Raw genomic sequence first — 27,391 nt, forward strand, 5'->3', positions numbered from 1 at the left:
TCTACTGTGGAGGTTGAGTGAAAGTGCTTCAGTCCTTTTTAGTTCTATAATGGGTTCCATGATGTTTTTTAACATCTGACTTGCATAGCCTCTCACTAGAAAATCATTCTCTAAGTTGTTCAAGTTTCTCAAAAATGGTTCCATCTCTGTGGTAATTCTAGCTAATCTATAGTCTTGGGACTTCACTACATTATACTTGTTTTTTGTAGAAACTAGACTTTCACTGTGGAGTAACAAGTTAACCCTCGTTGGTTTTCTGAATACATCAGTGGTGATTCTGTTATTGTTGGTGTCCTTGGAAATCTGCATACCTAAGAAAGTGGTTGAAGTACAGCTTATGGGAAGAGGTAAACTTCAGGAAGGGGGTTGTTTGACTGAGGTAAGTGATAACATCTCCAAGCTGCAAAGTGTCACCTTCCCACACAATAAAGATGTCATCAATAAAACGTAAACAGCATGTGATATGCTGCATGTAGTCTGAGTTGTTTAACACAAAGTCCTCCTCCCATTTGCCCAGGGCTATGTTAGTTATGCTGGGAGCCATGACAGCCTCCATTGCTATACCAGTTTTTTTTTTTTTTGTAGTGTTTGCCATTGAAAGTAAAGAAACTGAAGTCCAGTACAAGACTAATGAGCTTGCTTAACTTTTGCAGTTGTGCCTGTGTACCCTGATTATGTTTCTTAAAAGACTCCATAGCAAACTCCATAGCTGATGTTATACAGTAATTGAGAGGCAGCACTGTGTACAAGGATTCCACATCAATAGTTAATCAAATACTGTCAGCTTCCACTGTAACGTTTTTTTATTTTCCTCAAAAAATCCATTGAATCTCTTATGTATGACTTATTCATTTCTGCTAGAGGTTTCAGCAAGTCATCAAGGTAAATGGCTGTGGCTTCAGTAAGGGAACCTCCACTTGCTACCATCGGTCTATAAGGTTGGTCTTCTCTGTTCTTGTGTGGCTTTGGTATTCCAAAAAAGTAAGGTAAACGTGGGCATGGGCTCCATAAATAATTATAACGATTTTCATTGATAAGTTTTTCTTCCCATAATGTGGTGCGATTAATGGTCCATAAATCATATGCTCTTTTTATGTCATCCATGGTAAATAACTCATAAAATCTGTTATCCTCCAGCATGTTCTCTATCTTTTGGTTGTAGCTAGTGGTAACGTTCACAAGTATACCTCCTCCCTTGTCTGCCTTCATTACACGTCTGGATTTATCATTGTCTAGCTCAAGCAATGCTTTTCTTTCTCCCTGTGTTAAGTTACAAAGTTTTTTCTTAAGAGGTTTTTTAAGCGGTTTCCTGATATCCATCTCACATTTCACTTCGAAAGCAGCTAGTGTTTGATGTAGTGGTGGACAATAGCTGCTAGGCCATTTTATAGTTTCATCAATAGGCCTATTTTCAATGTCATTACGTTTGCCATGAAACTGTACCCTAAAGTTGAGCTTCCTCACAAACATTTTAAGGTCTACCAGTACCTCAGCAACTTCACTCTTGCAGCTTGGTACAAAAGTAAGTCCTTTGGACAACTCACTTGTATATTAGAAGACGTCTCAGATAATTCCTTCTTGGTGGCTGCTGCTACCACCATAGCATCAACTGGAACTCCCTTGCTAAGGAAGACTTGTCCTCAGGTGCTGTCATAAATTTGTTTGGCCTCCTCGGGACGGCTTCCACTGAATCTGGAGAGGTTCATGCTTTCCGCGAAATGATCCCCAAAGGTTGGTCATAAGGCGGTGTCACCCAAGAGGTGGAAGGTTGGGAGCCAAAGGCCTCAAGATGCACTGATTCATCCTCAGTAGTTTTAGAGGTCTTCCAATCACCCCTCTGTCTAAGGATTTCTAGGATGTTAGAGAAGGAGACATCTTCAGAGGAAGATCTAGGGGACCCTTCTGATTCCTCTAAATCAGTGTCTGATGTGACAGACTCAGGGGAGTTGACATGTTTCCTCTTACATAACCTCTTCCGAGGGAGCTCTCCAGTGGGATAATCTGGGGAGGTCTTGGAAGAGGGGGCACCTCCAATGGGGGCTACTTGGGCCTCTTGTTCCCTACACTGTGGGGGTGGCAGGGGGGAAGAGGTTGCCACCTGCTGCTGGTGGGACACAGGTTCCAAAGGAATGGCTTTGGCAGAGGATAAAGCCTTCTCTATAGCTTCAAAAGCCCCCCCCCGCTCGAGGGGGTGGATGGTCAACTCCTAGCAAGAGGGAACGGCTCCGAAGCAGAAGTGGGAGCCGAGCTGAGCTGAGACTCCGAGAGGGAGGGAGGGTCAGTTCCGATGAAAACCCAAGGTGACTGTCCCCCTCGGTGTCGACACGAGAGCATCGGATCCCAGAACCCTCAGCTCCAGACTGAACCATCGAGGATAGAGTAATTGGCTCCAAGGAAACAGGCTGAAGACAGAGGAACCTGATGTAATAGGCTCCGAGAGCGAATCAGTCGGAGGAGGAGCAGTGATCGGTAAGGGGGACGGCTCCAAGACCTTTGGCTCTGGAGGGGTCAATTTTCTAGCCAGAGCTGGATCCGAAAGCAACCTCTTCACCACCCTCTCAATGTCCTTATCTGATCGGGTCCTGGAGGATCTGGTGGAGACCGAAGGAGACCTCCTTCTCTCCAAAATAGGAGATCTCAAAGTAGGAGATAGAGTCTCGATGTCGGGCAAAATCTTTGGTACAGAAGACCGTCTCGAAACCGATGGAATGGACTGCACCGAAGATGAAGCAGAGTCGAAACGGGAACTCCTTGATTCCGACGCTTTAGACTTTTTGGTCGGCTCCGAAACTGGGGCCGATGATTTTCTCTTTTAAGATTTTGGAGCTGCCTATTCAACACTCTTGTACTAAAAGTGTGACAGAAGGTGCAGGGTTCCTGTAAATGGGCTTCGCCCAGACAATATACACAATTGGTGTGGCTGTCTGTAAGAGACATTTTCTGAGCACACCTGTCGCATTTTGTGAAGCCCAAAGGGCTATGATCCTTGTCTTTATCTTTAGACATTGTTAAACACTAAAATAAGTGTAAAGAGAAGTTTGTTTGTTTTTTTTTGCAACAGTCACACACACACAGGGAGGAGAGGAAAGGCCCTCTAACTTAAACGGGCAATACGGCTCTTTCAATTAAATGGGCTGTACAGTCCTAAGGGGGGGAATAGGGGCTGAAAACTTTCAAAAACAGTCGCACAATACAGAAAAAACTATTAAGATATATATAAGATAGAAAAAGGTGGTAGAAAAGGACTAAATAAGTAAAAAATCGTTTTACTTGGCCAACGAGCCAGTAAAAGACAACCTCTAAGCTTTTGCGGCAAACGTGATCTGGGGAATTGCAGTGAGGCACCATGGGATAGGGGCTAGCCTTGAGCCAGTAAAAGCTCTCGAGATTTAGTATTGTCCAAGTCAGAGCCGAATATTGGCTCTGAACCCATTCTGCAAGAATTATGGCGAGATAGGACTGCATAACATCACAGGTTTCTCTCAGTCTGTTTTTGATGACTTCTTTTAATGCTATTAACTACTGAGGGTCTTTAGGTTTTGGCAAGACTCAATAGTGGATTTGTTAAACTCGGAGTTGAATTTTAATTTTTGTTGTACTTTTTAGCTCTGTATTTCTCTCTCTCTCTCGCTTTGTTCTTTAAAATGGAAAAGTCTTGATCAATAATTAGATCAAGAGATAAATTAGGCACCAGAGCCAATGCATGTAAAACTTTACACAAAAGAGTCTGCATCCTACTTGTGTTACAGGGTTTTCTACCTTGTCTTCATATACACACATCACTTCAATGCTCCACTTACAAGTCATTTTTACATCTGTAGATATGCTGTACCTTCACCAGTGGAATCATGACTTCTTTACTTTCTACCACAACTGTAAATTTCTTAAGTTTGGTGCTAACACAATGATGTAAAGCAGACTTGACATTTCTAATGATTACCCATTCAGTGTTGCTACAGTAAATTGGTATACTCTCAGGCAAACTTTAACACGCTGCATATTAACAGTATAGCATTATCATCATTTAACTGCACAGCACTGTTCCAGATACAGACTTCTACACCCTTTAAAAGAAATGAATAACAGTAAACCCATATGTAAACCAGGTAGGCCCACTAGACACAGGTCACACAAACATAGATCTGGGGGTAGAGCATGAGGGTGGCCATGGCTAATCCACACCCATACTATTCAAGATTCACTTCCTCTAATAACTCCTGTGTTAAGAAATGACACATAACACACTGTCTACAGACTTCTACACTTTTCTATCAATTGTGACTCAGTCAAATTAGTCTTCAGTCAATTGTGATCAACCATTTGTGATTCATTCAAATGACCACCCAATAAAAATAACACAAATATGGGTGTAAGTAAGCTGATGTGACAAACTATGTAAAAAATGTGATTAATCTGGTTAAATAAGAGGTACCACATCATTACTAATTTTATTAAAAGTAAACAAGTTTTATTTACTTAAAGTACATAAGGGTTACATTATTATGACAGCTACTAAGCAGGGCAGGACCAGCTCGAATGTCACACTGATGGGGGAAGGGATGTGAATTTAACATGTATACCAATACATTGTGTTTTACAGCACAATAAACCACTCCCTTACTTGATAAAAAGGATATATATAGTAAGGAAGCTTGTGAGAAAACTACTACTCTGTTATTTTTGTTTTACTTGGATCACTTGTCTGTGTACTTAATAAAGGATTTCTGACTGGAAACACACAGTCTACCATGCTTGGATTACTTTTGAATACCTAGTAATTCTGTACAGTATTGCATAGGTTCATAGGTAGGTACTAGGCTATCTGCCCGAGGGCATTTATAAACCTAGCTAGAGTGTGTCGGCTTTCGCCGCCCCATTGATTAACTAACTGATCCTCTGTCAAGCAGAGCCAATGAAGTGATCCCCAGGGGTGTATTTTCTGTTACTCATCCACTCGTCAAGGTTTCTCTTGAAGAGTGTTAGTGAGGGGCTCTGCCTGATGTAATTTGGAATTTTGTTCTAAAGCATGGGGAGTCTCTGTGACAGGAATCTATATCCCTCCAGCATGTTCTATTTATTGTTGTGGCGAGGTTTAGTTCATTAGAGCGGGTGGCTCGCAGTGGACTTGGATTTCCTTAGGTGGAGCATGTCCATTCATTCTGAGTTGGACATGGCTTTGTAAGTCAGGCAGAGATCACCTCTGAGTAAGCAATATGCCACTGAGTACAGCCGGAGTTTTTTCAGTTGGGCTGCATAGGATATAAATTTGAGGCCAGTAATCCTCTTGGTTAGGTACCTTTGTGATCTTTCCAGCTGTTGGAAGTGTCTTGTGAGGTACATCCCAAATGGGGCATTGTACTCTATGATGGGTCTAATGAGTGACGAGTAGAGGGGCACTATAACCTCTTTATTTCTAGATGTGAACCCTTTAGTAATTAGATGGGCCACATAGAAGGATTTCCTAACTACTTTGGCAATAAGATTGTCAAAGAAGAGATTACTATCTACCTGGGTCCCCAGGTCTCTTATTACCTCTTTTGTTTTAAGGGGGTTGCCACCTATGTGGTAATTCATGGGTGTTTTGTTTTTCCCAAATGGGCTGACTATGCATTTTTTGGCATTTAGCTTGAGGCCATGACTTTGACACCAGGTGTCCGTCTCAGTAAGGCCCTTTTGGAGGATGTCCGTGTCAGCCGGAGAGTCAATTATGGCTCCCAGTTTGCAGTCATCGGCGAACTTGGTTAGCCATAGTCCTCCTGTGTTTGCCTGTTCTTTTGAGAAGTATATGCCGAACAGTAGGGGTCCCAGTACCGAGCCTTGTGGGACACCACTTGTGACCGGTTTAGAGTCGGACCTGGAGCCCACTATTCTTACTGTGTGAGTTCTGTCTGTAAGCCAGTTGGCAACCCATCTTGTGATGTGGGGGTTTATGTTCAGGCTGGTGAGTTTTTCTGTAATACCCGAGTGGGGAATGGTGTTGAAAGCCTTGGCGAGGTCAAGGTAGGCTGTGTGAACCACCTTTCCATCGTCTATGGCCTTGGTGACTGTCTCAAAGAAGTCAACCAGGTTTAGTAGGCATGATTTGCCCTTAAAGCCGAACGGGGTCGGGTCAAGTGTTTGGAGGTTCCCAATGTCTTTGTTAATGAGTTCCATGATGATGCCCTCCATAGGCTTGCAGACCAGGCTAGTCAGGCTTATGGGGCGATAGTTATCAGAGTCAGTTGTGGCCCCTTCTTTGTGGAGAGGAATAACCTTTGCTGTGTGCCATTCTATGGGCACGTAGCCTGTGGAGAGGCTGAGGCTGAACAGCGTGTTTAGGTGGGGGGTTAGTTCGTTCTGTAGTTCGTGCAAGACGCAGCCTGGGACACCATCTGGTCCCACTGACGCTGTGTTTTTGGCTTCTGAAAGGGCTGTTTTCACCTGTGCGTCTGTGATTTTTGGGACACTACACTTTTCCGGTACTGTTGTGGGCCCTTTTGGAGGTGAGAGGGGGTGAAGTTTGCACTGAATCTATCTGCCAGGATGTTGGCAGTATCAGTAGGTTCAGTATATTTTGTGCTATTTTGCACTAGTTCAGTGCATATCTGCGAGTTGCCACTTAGATTCTTAACACAGCTAAAGAAGGCTTTGTCTTTATCTTCTGAATCCTTGGCTATTTTTCTTTCAAAGTTAGCCTTGGATAATTTCATGAGGGACCTTAGTTTCTTACCGATACTGATCAGGGATGTCTTTCCTTCTTGGGATTTGCTTTTTTTCTGAACTAGTTTCCTCCTTCTATTGTATAGCCTGTTTATTGCATGGGTCCACCAAACTGGTTTCCTTCTCTTAGAGGAGTGAGCCCTGGTTTTGCTAGGGATGGCATGATCCATGCATCCTTGTAGGTGCTCATAGAGTGCATTTGTAAAGGTTTCTGCATCTTCGGCAGCATTATCCTTTAGTGTGGGGGCTGTGAAACTTACCACCTCTGTCTTAAGTAAGGTGAAGTTTGCTTTAGAAAAGTTTTTCACTGTGGTTTCCTTAGTTGGGGGTGGTGGTGGTGGGGTGTGGACATCCAGATTGGTTAGTTTATGGTCTGATCTAACCAGTTACGGGTTGACCTCCGGTGTGGAACACCTGTTGCCCATGTTGGTGATGACCAGGTCCAATATGTTTTCACCTCTGGTAGGGGAGTTTACCAGCTAATCCAGGACATTTGAGTTGATGAATTCCAAGAAGCACTGGGCCTGGGAATTTGTACTCTACTAGTTTTCCCAGTGAATGGTAGGGTAATTGAAATCGCCCAATATCAGGGTGTTCGGTAGGACCTTCATGTTTTCCAGTGTCTCCAGAAAGGTGAAGTGGTGGTCCTGGGTCATGGAGGGTGATCTGTAGCAGGCCACAATTTGCACTGCAGAGTTGCCCGATGTTAGTTGCACATGGATGATCTCAGAGGTATCATGCTGCACCACTAACCTGGAGGTGTAGGTATCCTTGATGAATATGGATACACCCCCTCCTTTTGTGTTTCGGTCCGTGTTCTTTGGCCCAAACGTGTGGTATGAGTTGTAGCCTGGTAGTGCTGGGGTGCTCTCTGGAGCCTTGAACCAGGTTTCACGTACTGCACAGATGTCGACGATCTCCATAATGAGGAGTGCTTCGAGCATGTGCATTTTGAGATTTAAACTCCTGGCGTTGAGTAGCATAACCCTCAGTATTTTGTTAATTGTGCTGTTTACAGAGGTGGGTTTGACTTTTGAGCCTTGCCTAAAAAGGCACTATGGGGGCAGCAAGAGCCTTGGCCAGTATTCGAAAGCCTAGGGGTGACAGGTGTAAGCCGTCTCTTGAGAAGCAAGCCGGCTTGTCGAGCATGTCGTCCCAGGCTGATAGACACTGGATCCCCTTTGAATGACACCAGAAGCTTGGCCAATTGTTGAAATTGATAATTTTTCAAATGATATTTCATATTATATTGTTTATTTTTTTGACTTAGGATGAGTTTAAGTTCGCTACTTCTACTACCATTACCTGATCTTACTAATGTACAGTGATTAACTAGATATACATAGATTGAAAATCATCCACACAGAGAGGTTTCTTACAGTGTTTTGTAAACTTGGGGAAAAAACACTGGCAGACTGACAGCTCTACTGATGTTGGATTCTGACACCACCTTTGGAAGAAAGGATGGATTGGATTTTTCAAATGATATTTCAAATTATATTGTTTATTTTTTTGACTTAGGATGAGTTTAAGTTCGCTACTTCTACTACTATTACCTGATCTTATTAACGTACAGTGATTAACTAGATATACATAGATTGAAAATCTTCCACACAGAGAGGTTTCTTACAGTGTTTTGTAAACTTGGGGAAAAAACACTGGCAGACTGATAGCTCTACTGATGTTGGATTCTGAAACCACCTTTGGAAGAAAGGATGGATTGGTACGCAAGGTCACTATATCTTTCTGGAAAACCAAGTATGGAGGTTTAAATGATGATGCTTGGATCTCAGAAATTCTTCTTGGGGAAGTAATGGCAACCAAGAAAATTGTCTTCCATGTAAGATACTTATGGATGTGCCATTAAAACTTGTATGGTAATTTGAAGTTGCTGCTAGTTGCACTTTAACAGTTGAAGAACGAGCACCATTTTGAAATAGGTGTGTAAAGAAATCTAAAATGTGACTGATAGCAGTTGAAAAGGGATCAAGATTGTGTTGCTGAGCCCAAAGGGAAAATCTTTTCCATTTACTGGAATATGTTTGTCTTGTCTAGGGTTTATGGGAAGATAAACTTATACGTTGGACAGGTGATGAGAGCATAGACTGTCTGGCTACTAACTGAACTGGGGAAGCCAAGCAGTCAGCTTGAGGTTTGTTATGTCTGGGTGTGACATGCCTGTCGGTTGAGGCAGGAGGTCTGGAGTCAGATCTAGGTTCCATGGCGGTTGAACCAGGTAAGGCCATAGGAAGGGAAAACAAATTTGTCAAGGCCAATAGGGTGCAATAAAGATTATTGTGCTCTTCGACTTGACAGTTTTCTGCATAAATTCTGGAATCAATGGGGTTGGTGGAAAGGCATAAAGGAGACTGGGGTGTCAGCTGTGAAGCACAGCATCCCTAGGTGACTGCCCCTGTCGGGGAATCAGGGCAAAGTAGTTGTTGCACTTGTTTATGGAAGAGGCAAACAGAACACAGCATGGCTGGCCCCACTGACGGAAAATCCTGTCCCCCACTTTCTCGTTGAGGGACCACTCATGTGAAAGAAAAATGCACCTGCTCAGTTTGTCTGCAGTCACACTCGATCTCCCCAGAATGTGCATCACTAAAAGAAAGTGTTCAGAAGAGATTGCCCACTGCAGACTCAGAGCTTCTCAACACAATGGGTAAGATTTGGTTCCCCCGTGTTTGTTGATGTACCAGACAACAGACATGTTTGTCTGTTAGAATCACAATCGCTCCAGAGGGAAGAACATCAACAGCACTACTCTCATTTCTAGGACATTTATATGCAAACTGGCATCTTCAGGGGACCAAGTACCCTGGACTGTCTTCCCCAGATAATGCCCCTCTCCCCAAACTGGGAAGCATCCGTGGTCATTACGGCCTTGGACTGTTTGGGAATAAAGGGACAGCCATGGAGCAGTTGGTCAGAATGGATCCACCAACACAGATGTCTTTTGCAAGTGTTGGTAATTCTTATCCTGTATGACACTGACTGATGAAGATTGACCATTGAGCAGCTAGCATCCACTGAAGGATCAGCATGTAAAACCTGGCCAATGGGACTAAGGCTATCGCTGTCACCATGAGGCCTAGAGTTTGGAGAACTGTGTGGGCTGAAATTGAAGTGTTCTCCACAACCTTCTTGACCTGTGACATTATTTTTGAACTCGATGTGGAGGAAGAGAAGCACTGACAGTCTCTGTATTGAGAAGTGCTCAAATTCCAATGTCTGAGCTGGCAAAAGTTGTGAATAGCTGTAGTTTATGGTTATACCTAGGAGAGTACAAGTGTAGAGAAAGTACAGTTTTGTACCTACCATAAATGTAGATGTCCGATAGGTATGCATCTGCAGTCCTAACATATGGGTTGTCCTGCCTCAGGCAGCCCTTCGGTCGGCCGGATTCCAAAGTCTGGGTCTGGCCTCGGCTGATGTCGCACTTCACCCGACGTCATAGCTGCTGTTTATTGGGTATAAAGGCATCAGCCGACGCCATTTTCCTCAGTGTTTCTTGCCTCAGATGCCAGGTGCCCTCTAGGAAGGCTAAATTTGGATAAATGCAAATAATTCCAAACAGTAGAGAGCAAACAATATAAAAATATATATATACATATATACAAACAAATACACCATAATAGATTCCCAGCTAGCTAAAAAGGGGTAAATACCCTAGGAATACCACAGAGGGAAGGAGGGTGGGTAATCCTGACTGCAGATGCATACCTATCGGACATCTACATTTATGGTAGGTACAAAACTGTACTATGTCCTTCAAGGATGCATCTGCAGTCCTAACATATGGGTAGAATACCATAGCCAAACTGGGGCAGGAGGCACTAAGATAAAGATGGTGTAGTTAAGATCCCTTGCAAAACAGCAGTTGCAAAACCTGCTCGGGATCTAGAATATAAGGGAAGATTATAATGCTTGGCAAATGTATGCACGGAGCTCCAAGTAGCAGCTTCTAAAATGTCTTTGGTAGCCACTCCTCGTAGGAAAGCTGTAGTGGTGGCTGTAGCTCTTGTGGAATGAGGTCTGATATTTTCAGGAGTTGTCTTTCCATGAAAAGAGTAGCAAAATCGAATGCAATTTCCTATCCATTTTGAGACTGTCTGTTTTGAAATTGCTTTTCCTTGCATTCCTGTTACATATGCTACCAGAAGCTGGTCAGTTTTTCTGCTGGTCTTAGTTCTGTCCAGACAGTAGCGTAATTGTCTGTGCACATCCAAGGTATGTAGCAGTCTTTCCCCTGTTCTGTGGGTTGGGGAAGAATGTAGGTAAATGAATTGCTTGGTTCAATGATACTCTGGAGACCACTTTTGGCATAAAGGTAGGGTTAGTTCTCAGAGAGACTCTGTCCTGATGGAAGATAAGGAAGGGTTGTACTGCCATTAATGCCTGTAACTCAGATACCCTTCTTGCTGAAGTGATTGCTAGCAGGAAAGCAGTTTTCCAAGACAAGAACTGTAATTCTGCTGTTGCTGCTGGTTCAAAAGGGGAAGTGTTAACTTTTCCAGCACAAAGTTGAGATCCCATGTAGGTAAAGGTGGTTTTCTTGGAGGTTTTACATTTTGATTCCTCTCAAGAACTGCCTGAGTAGAGGATGAGAGAAGACAGGAGGATCCATGTTGTATTCTGCTGAAATTGCTGATGCATGAATCTTAATGGAGGAGTAAGACAGGCCATTGTGGAACAGTTCTGCTAAATATTCCAGGATGTGTGCTATGTTTGCCAATGAGACATTTTCTCCTTTGCTGCACTCCAAATGAGGTATCTTTTCCACTTGGCTGAATAAGTCTTCCTTGTGGAGGGTCTGCGTGCCTCCAGGATAATGTCCTTAACCCTCTGGGATAAGCCTGGGTTATTTTGTTTTATGCAATATTCCAAGCAGCTAGCTGCAGTGTTTTCAAGTTTGGATGTAGGATCTTGTAGTTGTCCTGTGTTAGAAGTAAGGGACATAGAGGTAGAGGCCATGCGTGTCCGAGACATGCTTCTCAGTAGCGGTACCAATGTTGCCTCGGCTAGTCTGGAGCTATCAGGATTACCTTGGCTGATCCTCTCTGATCTTCAGTAGAACTTTGTACATCAAGGGAAGAGGTGGAAATGCATATGCTGGCAGGTTTTCCAGCTGAAGGAAAGGGAGTCCACCCTCCAAGCAAGTGGGTGGTATGCTCTTGTGCATAATTTCTTCAATTGGTGGTTGTGTGGGGAGGCGAACAGGTCTATCTCTGGTAGTCCCCATTTCTTTGTTATGGCTTTGAAGATATCTGGATGCAGCATCCATTCGTGAGCATCCGTGGTAGTTCTGCTTAAGGTGTCTGCTAGAGAATTTTCTTTTCCTGGTACAAATCTGGCCTGAAGTTGAATGTTGAGATTCAGGGCCACATTCCACAGGTCCATTGCCATCCGGCATAGAGGATATGAATGTGTACCTCCCTGTTTGTTGATGTACCACATGACTGTGGTATTGTCGGTCCTTATCAGCAGATGACCCTGTTGAAGGAGTGGTCTGAATGCCTCGATTGCATGTTTCACTGCCAGCATCTCCTTTAGATTTATGTGTAGATTCAGCTGGTCTTGGGTCCATAGGCCTTGAAAACACTTGTCCACCATGTGTGCCCCCCATCCTAGGTCTGAGGCGTCCGTGGTGATGGTCTGGCTTGGATGAGGTTTGTGGAAAGGCAAGCCTCTGTTCAACTGACAGGCCTGAGCCCACCACAGGAATTCTTGCTTCAGGCATGGAATTATTGGAATCTGGGCTTCTAGACTGTGCTTGTGTTGAGACCATACATTCCTTAGGTACCAGTGTAGCTTTCTCATATGCAGCCTGGCATGTGGAACCAATATTATGCAGGATGCCATGTAGCCCAGGGCTTGCAGGACTTTCCTTGCAGTAAGCCGAGTTTGTGTTGTTAATGTCATGAAGTAGGCTGGTAGTTGCTTTTGTTTTTCTTCTGTGAGAAAAGCCATCTGAGTTGATGTATCCAGTTCTGCACCCAAGAATGTTATCCTTTGGGATGGTAGAAGTCTTGACTTTTGCATGTTGACTGTGTATCCCAAGGCTTGCAACAGTTGTATGACATTTTCCAAATCTTTTGTTAATTTTGCCTTGTTGTCCGCTTGTATTAGGCAGTCGTCCAGGTATGGGTAAATTTGAATTCTGAAGCCTGCAATGAGCAATTACTGATGCCAGGCATTTCGTGAATACTCTGGGCGCAGTAGATAAGCCAAAAGGCAATGCTGAGAATTGATAATGCTCTGATCCTGCAAGAAATCTGAGGTGTCTTCTGCAATCTGGTCGTATAGGGACGTGCAGGTATGCCTCCTTGAGATCTAGAGTCACCAGCCAAGACTCCTTGCCCAGCATGGGAAGAAGCTGCTGGAGGGTCAGCATTTTGAATTTTGGAACAATGAGGTATGTGTTCAGTGCGGACAAGTCTAGAATAGGTCTCCATTGATTTTCTTTTCTTGGTACAAGGAAAAGCCTGGAGTAAAATCCTTGGCCTTGTTCCATAGATGGTACCTCTTCTATAGCTCTCATCTTTAGTAAGTTGTTGATTTGTCTTAGAGCGTCTGTTTTTTGGCTTGCTGGTAGGTTTGGCATTCCTCTCTTTTTTGGTAGAGTGTGGAAGTGAAACCTGTAGCCCTTATCTATTGTTTGTAAAGTCCATTTGTCTCCTGTAATGTAATGCCAGTTGTCGGAAAATAAAGCTAGCTTTCCGCCCAAGGGTGCTTCCAGTTGTTCCCTGGTAGGCGGAACTAGAGCCAAGTCATTGTGTCTGCCCTGTTGAAGTGGTTGTAGTTGAATCTGTGGCAGTACTTCTCTGGTTGGTAGGTTGCCAGTGACGTCCCCTGTAGGCACCCCTAGATTGACCTCTGCCTCTGGGGCGTCTATTTCTGCCTCTCTGCACTCTGGAGTTGTCTGGAAAGGACCAATTCTTCGAAGGCCAACTTCTGCTAAACCTCGGAGGTTGGACCTGTAAGAAATCCTTGACTGTTTGGACAGATTTTGCTTTTTCTTCCACCTTCTTTAGAACCTCCTGTGCAGGGGAGCCAAACAAACTTTGTTTCTCCATGGGAGCATCTAGGAGTTTTGACTTAACATGGTCTGGTAAGGATTGTTCTTTTAACCAGGCATGCCTTCGAATCACTGTTCCAGTCATAGCTGATCTAAAGGAAGCCTCCAGTGCATCACAGCCACATTTTAAGAAATGGTTACTGACCTGCTGAGAGTTATGTACCAAATCCTGAAGGGACTTGCGGTCTAAAGGTTCAGGAGAAGACAGTTTTTTATTTAGCTGGTCTAACAAAAATTCCTGGTACTGAATCATGTGAAATTGACAGTTCAAGGCCCTGGCGAAAGAGTAGCAGAAGTATAAACCTTTTACCCCATCTCTCTAATGCTCTAGATTCCCTTTCAGAGGGAAGAGGGTTTTGGCAGAGGCAGCTGCCACCTTTAGGGCCCTGTGAAATGGTTTCAGGGTCTGCAACAGGAGCCTTATACAAATGGTAATGTGTGTCCGGGACCCTGTAATATCTGTCTGGCTTGGCAGGGGCCGGAGGAAGAGAATCAGGGGCAGTACAGGCATCATTATATGCATCATCAACAACTGTTAGTACTGGCGGAATGGCTAAAGGCCTATGCTGTGGTAAGGGTAAAAAGGTCCTTAGCCTTTTCCTTGAATCTGAAAAATCCTGGCCCTGCCATTGGAAGTGTTCCCTCACAGCATGCAAGGTTTCCCCAAAGGAAAATTCTTCAGGAGGAGAAGCAGAAGGAATGGAGTCTTCTGCATCAGAATCCTCATAAGGAGAATATGGGCCTTCGTGAGGGTCTGTAATGTCTGAGTCATCCGAGGAATAATCTGTAGAGACAGGTTCCGGGGGTTCAGTCCTAGGCCTCTTGTCTGGAGGGGGCTGAGAGTCCCTGTCTGGGTGAGGTTGGGATACTCTGATCAAAGAAATGAGATCCTCAGCCAGGCTGAGTATTTGGGAACTAGAGGTAGGCCTATATGAAGGAGTTTTAGCAGGTAAGGCCTTAGAAGATTTAGCTGCTTTAGCCCTGGCAAACGCCTTGATAGACATAGAAGCAGGGGGTCTAGCAGCCCCACGTGCAGGGGTAGAAATGTCTAAAGGAATAGTGTCTGACAAATCCTGGGTGCCTGCCTCTGTAGCAGTAAATTCAGAAGCAGATTCAGCCATGCTCTGTGAGGCCTCGGCTATCGGAGGCATGTTTTCGGCCGAAGGAAGAACCGGAGGCTCGGTTTCAGCCGAAACCGAGACACTCGCGGTCGGCCTAACCGTGGTTTCAGCCGAAACCGCGGGCCGCGAGTGTCAGTCCTTTTCCTTGCGCTTTTTAGCTAAATGAGTAGTCGGGAGTCTCCGACGGCATTTTGTATGCAAAAGCGTGACCAAAAAACTCCTCTGCAAACTCCGACCGACGTCTAAGTGTCCGTCGGTTGAAGGAAGCACAGGCTAGACAAGCTGATACGTCGTGGTCTAGGCCTAAACAAGGAAGGCAGTAAGAGTGGAAATCCTTATGAGGTATTTGTTTCCCACAAGTTAAACAATTATTTACTTTGTCTGACATCGGCTGAGGCAAGAAAGAGTCCCCAACGGGGTACTTAGCTTTTTAGAAGTCTTCGGTAGTAGAAATCTCTGGATCTGACCGACCGGCACTTACGAACAGCTTCTGCTTCGGGCACCGCGTGGCAAGAAAGACTGAGGAAAATGGCGTCGGCTGATGCCTTTATACCCAATAAACAGCAGCTAAGACGTCGGGTGAAGTGCGACATCAGCCGAGGCCAGACCCAGACTTTGGAATCCGGCCGACCGAAGGGCTGCCTGAGGCAGGACAACCCATATGTTAGGACTGCAGATGCATCCTTGAAGGACATCCTGATCCCTTGCATGTGTGAGTTGATACCTTGTCGAAGCAGTAACGAGCCAGTTATCCAGATAGGGAAATGCCCACAATCCGTGTAGTCTGAAGTAAGCTCCTACTACTGCCATGCATTTGGTGAACACCTTGGGGGCTGTACTGGATTGCTTACTCATTTGTACGAGATAATAGGTGTCCTGAAGGTCTGTCGAGTACATCCAGTCATCCTTGCCCAAAAAAAAGGAAGAACAGACTAATCGTGACAATCTGGAACTTGGCTCAGTGAACAGATAGGTTTAGATTTGTGAGACCCAAAATTGGTCTTCAGTCCTCTGTTTTCTTTGACACTAAAAAGAAACTTGAGTAAATTCTGGATCCTATGTGGTCTGGTGGAACCTCTTTGATTACTTTTTTCCTAGCAGTTTTTGAATATGAATTGTTGCTTGATCCCTCTGACTGGGTGGAACATAGGGGATTTTTCTTGGAATTGGTGGTGTTAGGGAAAATGGTATTATATAACCTCTGGATATAATCCTCTGTACCCAAGTATCTTTTGTTAAGTCTAAGCAGGCTCTCTGGAGCAGGGATAGCCATCCCCTGTCTCCAGAGGTGGACAGTTGGGCCTCCATCCAGGAGCGCTAGTAGGGTTTATCAAAGAAACATTCTCGTGAACCCTGGTTTTGCAAGCCACCAGCGACAATGTCTACTGGAGACCCCACCCCCATCTCTGGGGAAACCTCTTCCACATGTGCCATGGAAAGGACCTTGGGACGTTTTGAACCACATTTTCCAACCACTCCACTGATTCTTGGAATAGGATCTTTCGGGGGCTGAAAAACTTGTGTCCATGGCAGACAAGGTCTTTCCATCCTCCTCACACATGGACAGCTTTTCCTTTACCTTAGGGCAAAAAAAGAGTACTTTCATCAAAGGGGGCACTGACAAAACTGGACTTCAATGCCTCTGCAAAATTGCAAACTCACATCCGGGCATGCCTCCTCATAGAAATGCCTGAACCCACAGCTCTTGAAGTCCCTTATGCTATTTTAGAAACTAATCTCACAGAGCAATTGGATATAGACTGTAGGGTTGCGGAGAAGTTACCGAGCCTTGAACCTCTGCAGAAATGGCTCCCAAGAGTATTTAATAATTCCCTGGTCAAATCTCTCTGAAGTGTGATAGTGTGCGCCAAACAGTTCAGTGACTGTATGGTAAAGGTCATGGAAACAAAGACATGCTTCCCCAGTCTGCCCATCGTCTGCGACTCCCTGTTGGGGGGATGGACAGTGGAACTCTCATTGGCTAGTTCCTTCTTTGTGGCTGCCACAATGACCATGGCATCAACTGGAACCCCTTTCCCCCAAAACTGCTTGTCTGCAGGTGGTGCCATTATCCTGTCCGTTCTCTGAGGTATGGGTTCTATGCAGTCCGATTCCTTCCATGCCTGCCTAAAAATCATGTCAATGAGCTTTTCATCAGGTGGAGTCACCCAGGTGGTAGAGGTTCCTGCACTGAAAGCCTCAAAGAGAACAGATTTCTCTAGCACAGAGTTGGAGGGAGTCCAGCCAGCACTCTGTTTAAGGACTTCTAAGATGTCTCCAAAGGGAACATCTTCAAGAGGTGACCGTGGTGACCCTTCACTCTTGTCGAAATCCATATCTTCAGTAACGGACTACTGTGGGATGTCTAGGTGCTTCCTCTTGCACGTCCTCTTCCTGGACATGCCCTCAGTGGGATGTTCTGGGGAAGTCTTCGAAGAGGAAATCAAAGTTCCCTAGGAGGGAACTTGAGGCTTTGGTACTTGATGCCCCTATGGAGAAGGCTAGTGAGGCTCTAGATGCTGAGACATCATGGTAGAATATCTAGGACCCAAGGGGGAAGGCTCCGTCAGGTCTGGCAAGGTAGAGAACACTCTCTTCAATGCCTTGAAGGCAGAGCTAGGAGGAGGCAGATCTGATCTAAGAAAGCAGGTTTCCGAATCATCCCCTCTCTCCACTCCATCGGCACCACACCCCGAGGAAGATGCTGGAGCTGAAATATCTAGTGCTGAGAATCCCAGGAACAGCCTCAGCTCTGAAAACTTTGGCATCGAATGTTGCACCTTGGATTTGGCAGGTAGGCTTCCCCTCCGAGACCTCTCCGGATCCGAATGGATCGAAGGTCTCAGACACGATGTCGGATCTGAGGATACGATGATCCTCGGGGTCTGAGTGTGACAGATCTGGATGGCTGGGATCTTGTGACTCTAATGCAAAAAAAGGTGCTACAGGAGGAACTTGCAGGCGGGGTGTGGAAGGTTGGGTAGCCTGACCCAGAAGGGTAGGTGCAGAGAGAAAACCAATTTGTCCCTGCGCTGAGAGGATCTTCCTCACCACTCTCCTCACATCTGTGAGGCTTCTAGAGGAATGAGTAGAGTAAATAGAGGGGGATGCTGGTCGCTGTAAAAATGGAGATGGAAGTCTGTCAGGAAGTGGGTCCACTGACAGACAGTATCTAGCCGGAGGACAATACAGAGTCCCAGTAAGTAGAATACGAAAGTTCAGATTTCTTTGATCTGCCTTAGCCACTGCTGGGTCCATAATGTTTTGCTTGGACTTAGTAGGATCCAAGGAAGTAGTCGGGTCATGTACTCTCTGTTTCTTCTAATATGTGGTTGAGATCGGTTCTTTTGAACTCGAGTCCGATAAAAATTTTGATGAGGCAGAAGTCTTCAAGTTTGGAGACTGGGATATGGGTTCTTTCAGAATCAGTTATTTTTGTATTCAGTAAGAGCACGCAGATTAAAATCCATGGAAAATAGAGCAGTCATCTTGTAAATATAGAAGGCCCAAGCAGTACACATAGAGAATGTGTGCATCTGAAAGTGGCAATTTATGGCTGCACTTTGAGCACTTTTTAAAATCCGCAGGCTTGTCAGCCAATCATACAGTATCTAGAGAGAGAAAATAATAAAGAGAGAGAGATACCAGAAAAATAGGCAATCCAGTACAACAAGCAAAGTTTTTTTTAAGGACAGGAAGAAAAATGGAGAGGAATAACAACAATGTACGGTGGTGCAGCGGTTAGCATTGCCACCTCACAGCAAGAGGTTCTCCGGTATGATTCTCGGCTGGGGTGCCTCCTATGCGGAGTCTGCATGTCCTCCCTGTGGTCGCGTGGGTTTCCTCCGGGTGCTTTGGTTTCCTCCCACATCCCAAAGACATGCTGTAGGTGGATTGGACACTCTAAATTGGAGTAGGTGTGGGTGCATGCATGTATGTGCCTTCTGTGGAAGGTTGGGCACCGGGCTGGCAACTCGACACTGTAAAACTCCACTGCCAATCATGAGCGGACAGGTGATCCGTTGTGGTGACCCCTTACCAGGAAAAGCCAAAAGAAGAAGAAGTACAGAGAGGGATTATGACAGAGTCAGAAGGGAAAGGATACTAATGACAGTATCTAAGTGTAAAAGGATACTAATGATAGTATCTAAGTGTACAAGTACAAAAAGGGGAAAGGAACAGCAGCAGCAAATATAAAAACTTATAACACACTATAATTATTAGTTAGAAGAAAAACAGCAAGGGAATACCAAGAATGGTATGAAAGAGATTACAACAAAATTGTTAGGGCAAAGGAGAGCAAATAGAAGCGGGAAAAAAATAAAGGTATTATTCACAAAACACTGAAAAATATTTAATAGAAAAACAGAGAAATTTTCTTATCTAACAGCTCAAGAGAGATTAGTAGACCATGTCCGATAGCTAAAAGCAGCAAACAAAATCTGAGGTAACTGGGTAGGTGTGTTGTGGGTAAGGGAGAAGCTTCAGAGATTTGGAGGCTGCGAGCTTTAACATCGGTTGAGTCGGATCCAATGGATTGAATCCGAATCCACTTGTTGAGGACAGAATGAAGACTGACATCAGATCTAACTTTACTACACTGTGCAACAGCTGTAGGGGCTTATTCAGATTCAGCTCCACTTGTCCTTTGTATTTCCCCTTCAAGTTAATCTGTTCACACACTTACAAGAATGCACAAACTCATGTCTAACTATTTCCACAATGTTTTTCAGGAATGTTCATACCCTGGGACGTTTTCCTTGTATTTTGGCCCACGCAATCTCTGAGCTGCTGCGTCTTGGACCTCTCCATCGCAATCTGGCTGCATTAGCCTCAGTCTCCTGCACTTCCATCTTCTTTCTCTTCAAGCGGAATTGCTGACCACAACTGACATTGTACCTAGGGGCAAGAAATGAACAATGCAAATAAATGCAGTCAGTTCTAAAAGGAAATCAGGCTCATATGAGTAACAATTTGCAGCCACAGACTCAGAATCAATATCATAGGGTAAACAAAAATCGAATCTCTGCATTTAAATGTAGCACCTCATGTTATGAGGTATGAGACTCACCTTTTAGCACAAGTCACAGAGCAGAAGCGTTTAGAGCCTCGAAACTGGTAAGCAGGTTTGTAGTTGCCACAGTATTCACATTTTAACTTTTCTTCCTTCTTTTTCAACTCTGAACAAGAGATGAATTTAATTAATAACAATATCTGCAGCTGTACAAAGATCAGATAGCAAACTGGAGTCTACTGGAATATTAAGACTTCAGCTATAATTTTCCTATGAATGATTCAAAGTATAAACCATTTGCATTAAGGGCTACATCTTGATCTTTACCAAGCCGAGTGAATATGTTAGTTTACCTAATGAGTAGACGTTAAGCCTAATCCATGCAGAATACATTTTCTTCAGTGAGAAATGAAACACAATGGTCTCCTCAGCAAAACAAAAGTTATGATGGTATGTACAGTAAGGAATGTGTCATGGTAAGATTTTACACAACTTTTCTATGTCTTTCTATTCCCATGTTGCAGTATTCAACATATGGGTGCGTGCCAAAACTCAGTGTGAAGGAGGGTGTGGTGGTCTAGAGGAGGTTTCCAGGAATTTGTGAAGGAAAGCCCTGGCAAAACCCGCCCTGGTCCTGGAAATGTGGTCAAACTTGCAATGTTTGGTGAAGGTGTGCACTGGTGACCAAGTTGCTGCTTCAAGAATGGTAGAGGTATCCAGACCCTTGAAGAAAGCTCCTTAGGAAGTCGTAGCCCTGGTGGTGTGTGCTTTAACTGTGCCTTGCAGGGATTTCCCTTGGTATTTGTAGCAGAAGGTGATGGCTTTGGAAATCCAGGTAGAGATAGTTTATTTGATTACTATCCTCCCTAAGGCCTTGGTTTTATGCAAAAAAACCTGAGTTGTCTGTAAACATCCAAGGAGTGAAGTACTCTCTCACTGTTCCCCTGTGGATTAGGGAAGAAGGTGGGTAGGTGGACGGCTTGATTCAGGGACAGGTCATTCACCACCTTGGGCATGAATGAAGGGTTAGTTCTAACAGTAACCCTGTCACTGTGGAAAAAGTACAGTTTTGTACCTACCATAAATGTAGATGTTCGAGTGTAGACACTGCTGCAGTCATTACACTTGGGTTATCCTGCCGTCAGGCAGTCCCCGCAGTCGGCCAGAGTTCCAAAGTCTTGGTCCGGCTTCGGTTGCTGTCACCTCCTCCCTGACATCAATGCGACAGGGATATATAAGATGCAGCCGATGCCATTTTCTTCAGTTTTTCTTGCCCCAGATTTCAGGTGCCTCTAAATATGTAGGCAATTCCAACTGCTAGTAAAACATACATAAGAAAAGCAAAAAACAACTTACAGCTACCAGCAAATACTCCCCATGGGTAGTAAGGGTAGAAGACATAGGTACGTACCAGCCAGTAAGAGGGGAAGGAGGGAGGGTAACCTGGACTGCAGCAGTGTCTACACTTGAACGTCTACGTTTATGGTAGGTACAAAACTGTACTATGTTCATAGTGTTACACTGCTGCAGTCATTACACTTGGGTAGAATTCCAAAGCTGAGGAAGGGTGGCTGGTCCTATAAGGTATTTGGGGTGGCTATAAGGCCCTGCAGCACTGCAGTGGCGAAGCCAGCTCTGGATTTAGAGTATAGAGGCAGATGGTAATGCTTGGTGAAGGTGTGTACAGAACTCCAAGTTGCTGCTTCCAAAATATCCTTGGTAGGCAGTTGAAGTGGCTGTTGCCCTGGTGGAGTGAGATCTAATGCTGCTAGGTACAGGTTTTCCATGGTATGTGTAGCAGAAACGTATACAAAGTCCTATCCATTTTGAAATAATCTGTTTTGAAATGGCTTTTCCCTGTGCTCCTGCAGCATATGCTACCAATAATTGCTCAGATTTTCTGAAAGCTTTGGTTTTGTCCAAGTAGAAGCGTAACTGCCTGTGAATGTCCAAAGAGTGCAGTTGTCTCTCTCCTTTATTCTGTGGTTTAGGATAAAAAGTTGGCAGGTGAATAGTTTGGTTTAGAGCCACACTGGATACCACCTTTGGCATAAAAGTAGAGTTAGTTCGTAAAGACACCCTGTCCTGGTGGAAAACAAGGAAAGGTTCCACTGCCATTAGTGCCTGTAATTCTGAAACTCTTCATGCTGATGTTATTGCCAGGAGCAGAGCAGTTCTCCAAGAGATATATTTTAATTCTGCTGTGTTGGCTGGCTCAAAAGGAGGTAAAGTTAGCTTCTCCAAAACAAAGTTGAGGTCCCAAGTTGGAGTAGGTGCTCTACGGGGTGGTTTTAAGTTTTTAGCCCCTCTGAGGTACTGTTTTAACAGAGGATTAGAGAAAATTGGAGGGTCCGTGTTGTAATGAGCAGAGATGGCAGAGGCGTGGATCTTGATGGATGAGAAGGAGAGTCCTTTGTCCAGCATCTCAGTTAAGTATTGTAGTATCTGAGGAATGTTTGGGACAAGAGGGTCAAGGCTGTGAGCTTGGTTCCAGGCACAGAATCTCTTCCATTTATCCGAATAGGATTTCCTGGTACTAGGCCTTCTGACCTCCAGAATGACATCCATAACAGCTTTGGAGAGAGGCATTGCTTGCTTGACTAAGGAATCTTCCATGCAGCTAGGTTTAAGGTCTTTAGCTGGCTGTGTAGTATTTGTTTGTTGTGCTGAGTCAGCAGATGTGGGACTTGAGGCAAAATCCAGGGTGGTTCTTGTGCTAAGCTCCTTAAGATTGGGTACCAGTGCTTGTGTGGCCAGTCTGGTGCAATCAGGATCATCTTTGGCTCTTCCTGCCTGGCTTTTATGAGTACCTTTGGCAGGAGAGGTAGAGGTGGGAAAGCGTATATTCGTAGGTTCTTCCAGCTGAATGAGAGGGCATCCACTTTCCATGCTTGTGGATGGTAACTCCTTGTGCAGAATTATTGTAGCTGGCAGTTTATTGGGGATGCAAACAGATCTATGTCCGGGCTCCACCATTTCTGTGTTATCATTCTGAATATTTGTGGATTCAAGGATTCAACTCCCATTCATTGGGATCCATGATGTTTCTGCTTAAGTCGTCTGCCAGTGTTTTTCTTTCCTGGAAGGAATTGCGCTTGCAGATGAACTTGGTTTATAGCTGTGTTCCATAAGGTCATAGCTTGTCTGCATAGGGAGTAGGAGTGAGTGCCCCCTTGCTTCTTTATGTACCACATAACTGTGCTGTTGTCTGTCTTTACTAGTAGTTGTCCTGGATGCAGCAGGTCCTTGAAAGCTATAATCGCATTTTGTACAGCTAGCATCTCTTTTTGATTGATGGAAGATGCCTTTGTTCTGCGGTCCACGTGCCCTGTACATTTGCCTGCCATGTGTGCTCCCCAGGCGTAATCCGATGCATCTGTTGTCAGTGTTTGCCTGGCTATGGGTTGTGTAAAAAGGCTGTCCCTTGTTGAGGTGACAAACTTGAGCCCACCACTGAAACTCCTGTTGAAGGCAAGGAATTAGTGGTATAACTGTTTCCAAACTTTGACAGTGCTGAGTCCATACATTCTTTAGGTACCATTGTAGTTTCCTCATATGCAGTCTGGCATATGGAATTAGTAGTATATGCAGGATGCCATGTGACCCAAGGCCTGCAGAATTTTTCTTGCAGGGAGCTGGGTCTTTGTTGCCATCAACTGAAAGTATTGAGTCAGTTGTCCTTGTTTGTCTGGCGTGAGATAAGCCATCTGGGCCGTTGTGTTCAAACTGGCACCCAGGAATATAATCTCTTGTGAGGGCACTAGTTTTGATTTATTTTCATTTACTGTGTACCCCAGGCAACTTAATAACTTTTTTACAAACGCCAGATGCTTTAGAAGAATGTCCTTGCTCTCTGCCTGAATTAGGCAGTCGTCCAGGTACGGATAAATATGAATTCCTTTCTGTCTGCAAAATGCAATTACTGGTGCCAGGCACTTTGTGAAGACCCTGGGCGCAGTAGATAAGCCAAAGGGCAGTGCAGAGAATTGGTAGTGCATTGAACCAGCTATGAATCTGAGATAGCTTCTGCAGTTTTGTCTGATAGGGACATGCAGGTATGCCTCTTTGAGGTCCAAAGTCACAAGCCAAGCTTTCTTGCCCAGCATGGGAAGAAGCTGCTGTAATGTCAACATTCTGAATTTCCGAACATCCAGGTAATTGTTTAGAGATGAAAGATCCAGAATGGGCCTCCAGGCTTTGTCCTTTCTGGGTACCAGAAAGAGTCTCGAGTAAAATCCTTGTCCTTGCTCCTGTGATGGTACCTTTTGAATAGCTCTCATATCCACGAGTGCTGTAATTTGTTTTTGAGCCTCTGCCCATTGATTTGGTGGCAGATTTTGCATTTCTTTTAACCTTGGCAGAGTGTGAAAGTGGAACCTGTAACCTTGAAATACAATGTTGAGAACCCATTTGTCTTTGGTGATCATTTGCCAAGTGTGGTAGAATAGTGCCAGTTTTCCTCCCAAGGGGGCTGCCAAGAAGGATTTGTTTGGCAGCTGTAGTGGGAAGTCATTGGAGCTACTTTTTATATGGTTGTGGCCTGTCTTCCCCTTCTTTCTGGCCTGATGCAACCCAGTGTCGAGGCCTGTAAGGACCTTGTGTTTGACCTCTACCTCTTGGACGTCTATATCTTCCCCTTTGAGGTCTGTCTGTAATTGGAAAGGACCAATTCTTAGTTGGCTAGTTTCTGCTAAATCTAGGAGGCTGAACTTGTAAGAAATCCTTCACCGTTTGCATAAATTTTGCCTTATCCTCCATTTTCTTTAATACCTCTTCTGCCTTAACTCCAAATAACACATCCTGCTGCAAAGGTGCATCCAATAATTTTGCTTTAACATGATCTGGTAACGTATGTTCTTTTAACCAAGCATGTCTTCTAATGACAGAGCCTGTAATTGCTGCTCTGCAGGAGGCCTCTAGAGAATCAAAACCACATTGCAAAGTATGCTTTCCCACTTGTTCAGCTGCATGCAATAAATCCTGCATTTCTTTAAAATTAGGAGGATCTGATTCTGGAGGCATTTTTTGTTTTAACTGAGACAGTAAAAATTGCTCATATTTTAGCATGTGAAACTGGCAATTTAAGGCTCTCATTGCTAACGTTGCAGACGTATATACTTTCTTTCCCCATCTGTCTAATGCTCTGGAATCTTTGTCAGAGGAAACTGGATTCTTGGCTGATGAGACCTTAACACCTTTGGGTCCCTGAGAAATAGTTTCAGGGTCAGCGACAAGGCTTTTACACAGAAATTTATGCGAGTCAGGGACTCTGTAGTATCTGTCAGGTTTAACAGGGGCTGGAGGTAAGGAATCAGGATTTAATCTGGATTCAGTATACACATCATCCTCAATATCTAACACTGGCGGAATAGCAAGGGGTCTGTGTTGAGGTAATAAAAGGAAGTCTCTGAGCCTTTTCTTGGATTCTGAGTAATCCTGGCCTTCCCAGTGGAAATGCTCCCTCATGGTATGTAGGGTTTCCCCAAAGGAGTAGTCCTCAGGCGGTGAGGCTGATGGAATTGATTCCTCAGCATCAGAATCCTCATAAGGGGGTAGTGAGTATCCTAGGTCTGAGGATGAATCAGAAGAGATGGACACCTGGTCGAATGAGTCATAGTCTGCATCCTGTCTAGGCCTTTTATAAGGAGGGGGGTGGGACACCCTGAACAGAGTAATTAGGTCTTCGGCCATTTTTAGCATTTGTTTCTTAGGCAAGGAGGCCTGTCCTGGAGAATGCTGTAATTGTTTCTTTGACTTTAAAGGAGGCTTAGACTTAGCTGAGGGTTTAATGCTTAACTGAGTAGGTCTGAAGATACCCTCTGTAGCTGTGGGTTGCTCAGCTACTCCGGATCCCTCTGAAAGGTTAGTCTCGGTAGGCTGAAGAGGTTGTGCGTCCAGAGGCCCAGCCATCTCCACGCGGGAGTCAGAGGCGGCTTGTGGTTCTACAGAAGCGGTCGTCAGGGGCTGCAAAGGCGCCTCGCTGAAAACCAGAGAACCAGTGACTGGCCTAGAAGAGGTTTCGTCGTCAGTTTTGGGCCTCGGATGCCTATCCTTATCTTTGCGCTTTTTGTGTATTCCGGTCGTCGGAAGTTCCGACGGCATGTTATAGTTGAATTTTCTACCAAAATAATGTCGGGCAAAATCAAACCGACGTTTAATAGTGCGCTTGTTAAACCTAGCACAAAACCAACAACCAGTAACGTCGTGGTCACGGCCTAGGCATGGGATACAATAGGAATGGAAATCCTTATGAGGTATTTGCTTCCCACAAGAAATACAGTTATTAACTTTTACTGACATCGGTCTGAGGCAAGAAAAAGTTTCCCCAACGGGGTACTTAGCTTTGTAGAAGACTTTGGTTCTGGATTCGGAATGAAAATCTCAGGAGACGGCCGACCGGCACTTGCAAACTGCTTTTGCTTCGGGCACCGCGTGGCAAGAAAGAGTGAAGAAAATGGCGTCAGCTGCATCTTATATACCCCTGTCGCACTGATGTCAAGGAGGAGACGACAGCAACCGATGCCGAACCAAGACTTTGGAACTCTGGCCGACTGTGGGACCACCTGATGGCAGGATAACCCAAGTGTAATGACTGCAGCAGTGTAACATGATGAACATCTAGGAAAGGTGGAACAGCCACGATGGCTTGCAGCTCTGATACTCTTCTGGCTGAGGTCAATGCCATGAGTAATACAGTTTTCCATGTACAGTATTTTAGGGAAGCTTTGTCTGCTGGCTCAAATGGAGGGAGCGTGACCTTTTCCAAAACATAGTTAAGGTCCCATGGGGGTGGAGATGGTTTCCTGGGGGGGGGGGTCGCAGGTGAAGGACCCCTTTGAGAAAAAGCTTTACTGGTAGTCCGGATGCTAGATGGGGGTCCAGAGGAAGGCATGCTGAAATAGCAGACAAGTCGGCTTTAATGAAGGAACAGGCCAATCCTGCCTGCAGTAGTAGCTCACACAGGTAAGACTGAACTAGAGGGGTCTCAATTGCAAGTGGGTCCAGCTGTCTTTGTGACACCATACAGAAAATCTCTTCCACTTTGAAAGGTAAGATTTTCTTGTATTTGCTTTCCTGGCCTCCTGCAGGACAGTGAGCATATCCTCATTGTAAAGGTGTCTGAAGGGGATCAGAATCATATCAGCCACAAGGTGAGGTGCAGTAAAGTACAGTTTTGTACCTACCATAAATGTAGATGTCCGAATTGGATAGCATCTGCAGTCATAACAACTGGGTTGTCCTGTCGTCAGGCAGCCCTTCAGTCGGCCGGATTCCAAAGTCCGGGTCCGGCTGATGTCGCACTTCACCCGACGTCATCTCTGTTGGTCTTCGGGTATATAAGCATCAGCCGACGCCATTTTCTTCAGTGTTTCTTGCCCCAGATGCCAGAAGCCCTCTAGAAGGCTAAAAATTTTGGATAGATGCCAATGTTTCCAAAAAGATAGAGGTAAACACAAAAATAAGCATGTATGTGCA

The 27,391-nt window shown here is 44.7% G+C and overlaps 1 protein-coding gene across 3 annotated transcripts in view; it reads right to left on the bottom strand.

Annotated features, from left to right (window-relative positions):
• PHC1 (polyhomeotic homolog 1) overlaps positions 1-27,391 on the bottom strand; it is a 1,492,233-nt gene that overhangs the window by 87,565 nt on the left and 1,377,277 nt on the right. For all 3 annotated transcript variants that reach the window (XM_044079657.1, XM_044079656.1, XM_044079655.1), the window contains 2 exons: positions 19,973-20,081; positions 19,647-19,800 (listed from right to left, as the gene is read on the bottom strand). In XM_044079657.1, coding sequence (XP_043935592.1) covers positions 19,647-19,800; positions 19,973-20,081 — 263 coding nt within the window. The remainder of the gene's footprint in view (positions 1-19,646; positions 19,801-19,972; positions 20,082-27,391) is intronic.

Source organism: Protopterus annectens, chromosome 8.part0 (genome assembly GCF_019279795.1).
Source record: "Protopterus annectens isolate FY-2018-M chromosome 8.part0, PAN1.0, whole genome shotgun sequence".
Lineage (NCBI taxonomy): Eukaryota > Metazoa > Chordata > Ceratodontiformes > Protopteridae > Protopterus > Protopterus annectens.